The sequence below is a fragment of the Anopheles darlingi genome, chromosome 2, assembly GCF_943734745.1.
Source record: "Anopheles darlingi chromosome 2, idAnoDarlMG_H_01, whole genome shotgun sequence".
Taxonomy (NCBI): domain Eukaryota; kingdom Metazoa; phylum Arthropoda; class Insecta; order Diptera; family Culicidae; genus Anopheles; species Anopheles darlingi.
This window is the reverse complement of record NC_064874.1, coordinates 31,086,903-31,096,902: the sequence shown is the minus strand read 5'-3', so window position 1 is coordinate 31,096,902 and position 10,000 is coordinate 31,086,903. Positions and strand designations below refer to the sequence as shown.

General features: G+C 53.3%; 2 protein-coding genes across 2 annotated transcripts in view; one reads left to right on the top strand and one right to left on the bottom strand.

The window, feature by feature from the left end:
• The window catches only part of LOC125950138 (SWI/SNF complex subunit SMARCC2), a 6,316-nt gene extending 3,795 nt beyond the window's left edge, over nucleotides 1–2,521 (top strand). Inside the window, exons 5-6 of the mRNA XM_049677814.1 lie at nucleotides 67–960; nucleotides 1,097–2,521. Coding sequence (XP_049533771.1) covers nucleotides 67–960; nucleotides 1,097–1,878 — 1,676 coding nt within the window. The 3' untranslated portion in view covers nucleotides 1,879–2,521. The remainder of the gene's footprint in view (nucleotides 1–66; nucleotides 961–1,096) is intronic.
• LOC125950137 (uncharacterized) overlaps nucleotides 2,497–10,000 on the bottom strand; it is an 8,364-nt gene continuing 860 nt past the window's right edge. The window contains exons 1-5 of the mRNA XM_049677813.1: nucleotides 9,942–10,000; nucleotides 5,049–9,822; nucleotides 4,343–4,439; nucleotides 4,056–4,261; nucleotides 2,497–3,964 (exon numbers count right to left, since the gene is read on the bottom strand). The exon at nucleotides 9,942–10,000 is cut by the window's right edge and continues 860 nt beyond it. Coding sequence (XP_049533770.1) covers nucleotides 3,841–3,964; nucleotides 4,056–4,261; nucleotides 4,343–4,439; nucleotides 5,049–9,822; nucleotides 9,942–10,000 — 5,260 coding nt within the window. The 3' untranslated portion in view covers nucleotides 2,497–3,840. The remainder of the gene's footprint in view (nucleotides 3,965–4,055; nucleotides 4,262–4,342; nucleotides 4,440–5,048; nucleotides 9,823–9,941) is intronic.

Below are 10,000 nucleotides of genomic sequence, written 5' to 3'. Positions count from 1 at the left end.
CTTTTTTATACTTGATTTCTCTTTCGTTCCTTTACGATTTGCCCTCGCCAAATGGATCGTCTGCAGCTGATAAAGAGAAGGTCGCTGAAGAGGCCGGTAAAACATCGGCTGAGCCGGCCGATAGTTCTCCGGCTTCATCTGCCGAAGCTGCGAAGACCCCTGGCACTGCGGCCGCAACGGAGAGTGGTGCCGCTAGTCCGTCGGCTACGGCTGCCCCTACTGGGACCTCCGCCGCCACGGCTTCATCTGAAGGTGGTGGTACCGCATCGTCCGGTGCCGCCGTTACCAAGGAAAAGGATGGTAAGGATGCTCCGGGCGAATCGGGCACTGTGGTGGCTACGGGCACTGGTACGTCAGCGGTGGCGAAGGAAAATGGAGGAGCAGATCCAAAGCTGTTCAACGAGGGCAACCTTCAGGCGGCTGCGGCGGCCGCGCTAGCTGCTGCCGCCGTCAAAGCGAAGCATCTGGCCGCGGTGGAGGAACGTAAGATCAAGAGCCTGGTGGCGCTGCTGGTTGAGACGCAGATGAAAAAACTGGAGATCAAGCTGCGCCACTTCGAAGAATTGGAAACGACGATGGAACGGGAACGGGAGGGACTCGAATACCAGCGGCAACAGCTGATCCAGGAGCGCCAACAGTTCCACCTGGAGCAGCTCAAGGCTGCCGAGTTCCGTGCCCGGCAGCAGGCCCACCAGCGATTCCAGCTCGAGCAAGGCCAGTGGCAACAGCAGCAACAGCAGGCAGCCGCTGCCCAACAGCAACAGCAGCAAGCGGCCGCAGCCGCCGCTCAGCAACAGCAGCAGCAGCAACATCAGCATCAGCACCAACATCAGCAGCATCAACCAACGCATGGTGGCCAAGCGGCACTGATGCATCAGCAACCGGCGCCAGCAACAGGACCACCTTCGGCGGGTGCGATGTCGACCCATAATGCCGCCATGCCCGGCAATCCGGCAGCTAGTGAGTCCGATATTCAGAACCATGAGCAATAAAGCAATGCCGAAGCCGAATCGAACCTGCTAACATGGGCCTTTTGTGTCCACTCTTCTTTTTCTTCTTCTCTCTTTCTGCTTCATCCCCTCAACCTTATCCACAGATGCTCAAAAGCCGCCACCGACGCCATCTATCGCTGGTGGTCCAGCAGCAGCAACGGCCACAGCAGCACCGCCACCGGTCACGTCAGTGCCAATCCCTGGCTCCAACAGCAGCACTCAGCCACCGGTAGCACCAGCAGCGGCGGCGGCGGCGGCAACAACAGGACCAGCAGTCTCCTTAGCATTGGCCAACCAGCATCCGGCGGTCAACAGCGGTCCGCACAATCCAACCAATATCCATCCACCGCCGCCGGCGTCCAACGGTATTCCACCTTCCTCCATCCATCCTCCTCCTTCCTCTACGAATCCGTCTATCGACGGCACTACTACGGCAACTAGTGGTATGCCAGCGGTGGGAGCACCTCCCCACCATCAGCATCACCATCATCCAGCGGCGGCGACCGTACCCTCAGCAGCACCAGCCGCACCGCCCTCCCCAGCCGCGGCTGGGCCACCATCGAGCGATGTGAGTTCGGGAGTTACGGGAGCTCCAGCGGAACAAACACCACCAGCTGGCACGGTAGTAGCACCCGCAGGCCATCCGCATCATCCCGCACACGACCAACCGGGTCAACCTTCGGTGGTCAATCAGCCGGCGGGAGGACCGGGAGTGTCATCCCCGGAAGGAGGGGACCGAACATCAGCGACCGAGACAACGCCTCCTGCATCGGTCCCCGAAGGTACGGGCCAGGAGACAGTTCCATCTGATGGAGCAACTGCTCCACCACCGATGGCCGCTACCACCACCACAACACCCTCGAATCCTCCACCATCTGCATCATAACTCCGCAGTAGGAACAAGCGGTTGTTGCGTAGTGGCATCGGCAGAAAGTGTGCTTACCAGTGCTCTTGATCCGTGTTCACTCACCCACACGAGTGGTTTTAATCTGATGACTCCCAAACCATAGCACAAGCTGAAACCACCGGCTACACAAACTGTAGTTGAGTGTTCTCATTCAAAACCCACAACGGTTGCCCCTTAGGCAACACTTAGGTTAATGCATAAATGTGTGTTTTGTATGTCTCTCGTCCCCCCCATACTTTCCCCTTCATCCGCAACCGCACGTAAGCCGTGCGCTCTACTTGATCTACTTCTATTATCCGTGCTGCATATATAGAGGACACCGCTAGACACTGCCGCCCAAGAAGGTCAATAATGCGGCGTCGGCGGTTGTGTACTTTCAGCGTTATTAGTGGCTGACCGTTGCACCCGTCGCATTCGTAGCATACTAACAAACACATAGTAAGGATGTGGGATCTATCGATAGATATATGGAGTTAGAGTATAATTAGAAAATAGACACCCCACTGTACACCCCATCTCTACGAGGCGGCTTTCGTCGGAAGCGAGAAAGAGATAGAGAGAGAGCAAAGCGAATTACCTAGAACGATAAGCAAAATAAAACCTCATTTCTTCATTGTCTCAATCTTGACTACTTAATTTCTAACACGGGTGCTAAAACCGACAAGCAGCAGTCTATGTCGCATGGGAAAGAACTCTCCCTGTAAAATTTAAATAAGATTTCTAACAGAAATAGTTAATTTCAAATACGTCTTTATTCCGCAAAACCACAATGACTCCGTTGTTGATATTATATTAATTGTAAAGCAAAAAGAACTTAGCTATCGATCGGAGGAAGCTTGACCGACCCTGCCTGTGAGGCTTTTCAAAGCAGGTTTCTTATAACAAGTGGACATAATAGTTCCACTTTGGTATTCCTTTTCTTTCTACCCGCTGCACTCACAATGTAATCAATCAGCAGGACCACGGAAACGGTTGTATTGTTTACGTTTGCGCTAGATTCCACGCCAGTCCGATGTACATGCGTACACATCCACTTTGGGTAGTGCGATTTTATCACAAACAAACGTATAGTCGGAACATTGTGACAGAAAGAGTGTGCGAATGAGTTACTATTTTACTGTTTTTTCAATTTCATTAAAGTAGATTTTGATTAAAGGTAAGGATTTTGATTTCTTCCTGCAGAACAAACGGCCTGGCCAAAACCGAAGTCTGTGCCGGTTTACTATTACTATTACGCTGAGCCACTAAATTGTAATCCTAAATTGGTACCCACGCCGCTGGTTCACCTATGCCAAATGCTACATTTGCGCCGTTCCCTACCTTTGCTTTACCTGCACTCTCCCGTTGGTATAACGATAACCCGTCTGCATTCGCATGACTGGCAAGTGATTGTATCTTAGTAATCCAACCTCAGCGTTGGCTTTCCCACTGATTCTTCTATAGTGTGCCTGCGGATTTCTGTCTCCTCGGCCTACTGCTATAAATGGCGAAAAAGCGCGATTTTGTTCCACGCCACCTGCGACTACTTGCAGGGTGCGTGTTTGTAATGACGCGCAGTTGAGCAAACATTTGTTTTAAGGAAGCAATGAAAAGATAATTAAAAAACGGACACCGAAATAATCTACATTAACATTTCTAGTGTGGGTACAGCAACAGTCCTTCACCGGCGAGAAGACCATTCGTTGCCGTCGGCGACGCCCTACTACTAGTGCCATTAGGTGTCACGGCAGGAGAATTGGTATCATGGTCGCCGTCGCTACCGCCACCACCAATCATTACCTCGCCAGCATTTCGGATCCATACGTCATCGTTCCACTCCTCCAGATCGTGACCGTCATCGTTTGGATGAACGTTGCTCTCGGCCATCATCAGGTCCGTTGCTGGTGCGACTGTTGTTCGAAGTTGCTCCGACTGGTGATGAGCGGTACGGACCGGTTGTCGTCATATGCTGTAGTCTTTGGTGCGATGTACTTCAATATCGACCCGGCATATCGGACAGTGTTTGTTTGTCACCAGCCACTGGTCGACGCAATCCTTATGGAACAGATGCATACACGGCAATCGGCTACAGGCGGTAGGAAGACAGAGAAATGGGATGCGTGTAAGCGCTTGTGTAAGAAGTCTCAGAACTCAGGTGATCCAGTGGGCAAACTTACCGGACATCATTGTCGACCTCGAACTGAGACAGACAGATCGTACACTTTTCGCTATCCTCGTCCGACTCGCTGACCAACCGTAGACGCTTGTACTTGTGCGGGAACGTGTTCGTTTCGATCATCTCTTGTGTGGCGCCCCGATTGGTGCACGTATCCTCGATGACGCGCACGAACCGATTCAGGCTGGACAGCAGGCTCGGTCGTAGCTGAAAACGTAACAGATGGAGAACAGAGAAATTCCAAAATTAAGAAGGTGGTATTGCACAGCCTTTGGGGCTGCTGCTTACCCCGATGCTAAACTGTATCTCCGGTGGGCTACCGAGCAGGTTATGGGACGTCAGATGATGATACATGTGATGGTGCACGTGCTGATGATCATTGCGCCTGGAAAATGAAAGTACAGAAATGTTTCATACTGCCCATAATCGCATTATTGTCCCCTGTAAATTTTCCAAGCGGTTGACTCTTTCAATCTTACTAACAGTGAATATATTTTTTCTTCAAAAAAGAAAAATAGTATATAAAAGTTTATCATTGACATGATACAAAAAAGATGTAGAAAACGTTTTATCGCCTTTTCCGGAACAGCTACCAAACGGAGGAATGAATCCGTATTGGACGGTTTCGAAAATAGCAAAGAAACAGCTCGAGTCGTAGCAAACCTTCCATGCGACACCATGGCACGACAAAGCAAGCTACGGTAACAATTACATTTTTGCTTATTCGAGCAACGCATGCCAGTAAAGCCGATAGTTCGATACGATGAAGGACAAGATTTAAATTATGCGTGAACAAATTCGTGAAATTGCAGTTATGTACATTCAAGTGATATTATGTAGATGTCGAAGATTTACGTTGAAGCTCTTCTCAAAGGTCTAGAAAAATGGTACAGGTTTCATACGTGTTTTTCTAAGTTCCCCTATTTTTGATTTCCGTGAAGCCTTATCCCTCCCCGGCTATATCCTAATCCTAATATCCTCCAGTTCGACTTACCGTAGCGTTATGTCACCGTACATCTGGTTTGGATGGATGCTGTAACGTCGCGCAAAGTGCATGGTCCGTGGTTGCATACTACCACTGCCCGTCGCCCAGGAGCGATAATCGAGGGCACCACCGGTGGAAGAACCAGCCGAAGCTGCCGAACCACTACTAACCGAAGCAACAGCAGCGGCCGCAACATTGATCGGCGCACCACCGGCAGCCGCCGCAGTAGCAGCGGCAGCGGCAGCAGCACCAGGACCTCCACTAACACCACCAGCACCACGTTGCCACTCGTTGTTATCACCAGCACCGTCGGGTCTTCCCCTTACCGGTAGTACGACCAGTCGAACCGGTGCATCTGGATCGGAGGAAGAGGAGGACGAGTTGGTCGTCGCAAGATCGATCATCGGTGGTCTCAGCTGCACATGGTATTCGTTTGGCCGCACAGTCCACGGCAAACGGCCCCGTGACGATGGCAGGTAAGAGGGTGCTGGAGGGTTGCTGTCGATGTGGTGGTTGTTGTTGTTATTGTTGTTATAATTGATCATTGATTCATCCGAATCCGAACCAGTCGACAATGGTACGGCCGCGTTTGGCATAGTAGAAGGAGGAACTAGTGGATGAGTGTCCGCTAGTGTCGATCCTCGTTGATGGCGCTGCGCTGGTTCAACGACCGGGGTGCTGGTGGCTGGTGGCAGATACGCAGGAGGTGTTACCAAATCAACCGCCATCATGCGGCGCTGTGCTTCCTGGGCCTGGTGTTGCCGTTGCCAGAGGGTTTCGTGCGGTGCATAAGGCACTCGTGTGCTACTGCCGCTAGGACCACTGCCTCCGTTCGTTGCACGATCACCAGGTACCGTCGAAGCGTGGTGATGATGGTGATGATGATGGTGATCGGTAATCCGCCGGTGAGGTGGACGCAGATAGTATGCATGAACGGTACCCGGGGCAGTCGCACCGGATGAGAGAGACTGAAAGGTCGAGGGTCGCTGATAGATACCGGACGAGGGTGAAAGGGACGGGTACATCGAACTGCTTCGCGCTCCGACCAGCGGGGAAGATCGTGGATGATACGGATACTGTTGCTGTTGCTGCGATGTCGACTGCAGCTGCTGCTGTTGATGGTGCTGATGCGTATGGTGAGGATGATAATGATGGTGGTGATGGTTACGGTGCAGCGGAATCGAATGAAGGAGACGATTGGCCATTCGAGAAGGCGGGGCTAGAGGTAGATCATGGGGCGCCTGGACCTGGATCCCTACGTAGTGACGTGATGGCGCCGCTTGACCTCCGCTGTTGAGCACCGAAGATGATGGTTCTAGGATCGATGCAGGATCGTTGCAGGTCGTCGTGGTGCTGCTACCACTATTACTACTGCTGTTGTTATTGTTGTGATCGTTTGTAGATGCACGTCCACCACCGGTAGGTACGACCACGGGGGAACCAGTGTTTGACGTCCGAGAACGCAACGGAATAGCAGACGGTCCTGTCACTGCTGCACCGACAGCTGCTGCTGCTGCTGTAGCAGGTGGTGTGGCCGCCGAGTAATCAATCGGCCGATCGGTATACGATGTTGTCGAGACAGCTGAACGACTTAATCGAGCTCGATCTTGCTGTTGTGGCTGCTGTTGCTGTTGCTGCTGCTGCTGCGGCTGTGGTTGATCGTCATCAGCGCGGACATCACGATCATCAGTCGTACTGTTGCCAGTTTCTTGGTTTGAGGAGAAATAGTTATACAAATCATCCCAAACTTGCTGGTCGCGGGCATGGCTCTTCATGTCCGAAAGTCGTCCGCGCCAGTACGAACGATAGCGATTATCCCGGACGGATCTATTCGTACGATCCTCATCACTGAAGGCATTTGAAGACGACGGATTGGTTTCATCATCGTCAATGAGCAGCGGTGGGGAGCAGCTGTTGTTGGTTGGTCCTCTCATCGGATGCGATAGTGATCCGCCACAGTCCGCACACGAACCGCCAGTACCACCACCAGGACCGTCACTGTTACTGCGAGCGTGTCTTGCATAAGGTGAACGTGTGCTGCGGCGGCATCCTTCTCCCATTGTGTCGTGTACCAGTGCAGGACATCCTCCTCCTCCTCCTCCTCCTCCTCCTCCTCCTCCTTCATTCGGCCAGGAAGGATGTCGCATGGTAGCGGTCGAACCCGGACGTGTACCGTAGTACCCTGCTGCCCGATGATAGCTGTTCGAGGCCGCCATGTGGCGTGATCCACTGGGACTACCAGGTCCCACCACCTCGTTGCCTGAGCGACCTCCGTTTCCTCTCGTTGTAAAGTCCCTCGGTACGAACCGAGACCGTGGCATTCCGACAACATACCGCCTCGGAGATAAGCGCGGATAGTACGGTGGTGGCTGCGGTTCATTGACCATTAACGGTGAGTACGGGGGCCAATCCCTGTGGTAGCGTCCACCATCGTTGGACGTTGATGACGCATCACTGTGGAGTAGCTGACCGGTAGAGGAGAAACGGCGTTGCCGATGCGCTGCCGCTACTGTTGCTGCTGCCACTGCTGCCTGTGTGTCCCGGACTGCCGTCATCTCGGCCCGTGCCGTGCGGTTTCCGTTTGGCGTGAGTGGCATGCTAGTACGCACGTGGTGGTGATGATGATGATGATGATGATGGCCCAACCTTCGTTCACCTCTCGATGGACCACTCGACTGGCTACGAAGATTGTAACGTTTGATATCGTCGTCCGAGTCGTCATTGGTCAGATCGATCGGTTCACGGCTGGTTTGTGTCGGCGGTGAGATCCGATCGAGCAGTATGACGTCGTCACTATCCTCGCTGACGCTGCTCGAATCCGTAATCCAGTCCAGCTGCAAGTCCGGCGCATCAAGACCCTCCCGTGACATAGCAGGCTGTGGCTCCGGCGAGCTTTTTCGCTCGGCTTGCGTTTCCGTTTCCGTTTCATGCACACGACTGCCGGACGGTGGCGATTGGATCTCCGATTCAAGTGCAACCGGTTCGCCGTCGTTATCATCGCCAGTCGTCATCTCGACCTCCATAACATTCTGATCCGCCATCTCGTCTTCTTCCGGAAGTTCCATCGGATACAGCGGATCGGTGCCCAGGTAGACGACATCGTCTGCTTCCGTATCATACTGCCGCACTCTTTCATCGTCATCATCATCGTCGTCGTCATCACTGTCACTGCTACTGATACTACTAGCGGATTCCACCAGCTTCCAGAAGCGCCTGGATCGGCGCAATAGCGATAACTGGCCTCGTTCTTGCTCGCGTTCCGCACCAGCCACACCGTGATTGCGTATCCGTGATGTGGCACTGCGGCTCAGTCCGCTCGGCCCTGGTTTCGGATCCGAGGATGGGGCTGGCCCCGTAACTGTTGCCGCATGGTCTCTATCCTGCTTACATTCTCCCTTTTTCACAGCAAGCTCGAATAACTTCTGCTCCGTTTTCATCGATGACGTTCCGTTGGCCGGTGTTTCAGTTGCTTCTGATTCCTGCTTCGGTGTAACAACAACTGGCTCAACAGGCTGGTCCACTGGTTCAACTTTAGCATCCGGAGCATCCTGCGATGTTGCTGGTTCCTGCTTTACGCATCCAGTCGTGGATCCATCTTGAGATGGTTCCGTGGCGCAGATACCACAGCTTACCGAGGGCTCTTGCTCACGCACAACACACTCATTGCATGGACATTCCTCACGATTCGAAGAACCGGGTGTCGGTGCGTCGGTAGTCGTCGGCGGATTATTTGCTTCACATTTTATTGTCGGATTACATGGCTCGGTGACTGCGGAGGTGTCTTCGAGCGGATCGCTAGCATCACTGTTGACCATCGCAACGATCGTTTCTTCCTCCTCCGGTTCGTTCTTCGGTTCCTTTTTCAGGTACTCGCGTGGTAACATAGGATTATGGGTGTTGGCACATGGGTTGGACTGTTCGGAAGATGGTTCCTCCTGTTTGACAGCTCCATTCACGGGTTCTTCCTGTTCCGGAATGGCGGTGCTGGACGATGGTCTTTCTCGCTTAACGATGGGCCTATGACAAACATTGCTTAACGCTTCACCCCTAGGTACGGCCTCACTTGCTTCTGGTTCAATTGTCAAAGGCGATTCAATCGGTAGCGGTGGTAACCGACTGTCAGCAGTCGGTGAGGAACTCGTACCAGGCTCATCGCTAGGATCATCACCGTTGTGACGACGTTTTAGGTTGCGCTGCCGCAGCTCACTGCTTCTGGCCATGCGCATTAAGTTGGTCAAGCTCCAGTAGTTAACCGAAGCGTTAGGATTCCTCAACGGAGGGCTCCGGAAGTTACGATGCTCGCTAGCGAAGCTGCGACCACCGTGGGTCGCATGCATACCGAAGCATGCACCGTTTGCTGCCGTTGTCGTGGTGGTTGTAGACGATGGCGTACGGGCGAACCGATCGCGATGCGAACGGTATGGCGTCCTGTAGGGCTCCCGTGGAGGGTACGAACTACGTACAGCCGGCGCAGACGGAAACACGGCAGCCGTTGGCTGCGTCACGGGCGTTTCGATCGGAGGTGGTGGCAGCGGAGGTGAATGTGGTCGGATCACTGGTCTCGGGCGGCTCCTCTCCGGCCTATCGTAGTAGTACAGCACTTCCGGTGAACGCGGTGAACGTGACTCAGCTGCTGGTTCGAACATAAACGGCAAACCAACGTATGGCTGGGCTCGGCTGCGCTCGAATTCACGATTAGGTCGCGGAACACGCATCGGTCGGTAGTCAGGCGAGGAACTTTCCCCGGCAAACAGTGATGGTTCCGGGTCAACATCATTGAATGCTGGAAAGATAAAATGTTGCGTTATGGAAGAAAGAAAGAGAAGGGAAGATGAAATCGCCTTTCCGCCGGTTTGCAAAAGGATGTTGGTCGGAAGCGTCACCGCGGTACCGGAAACTCACCACTACCGTCACCGACCGCACCACCGGTCCTGGTCGGTTCGTCATCGGGCATAACATCG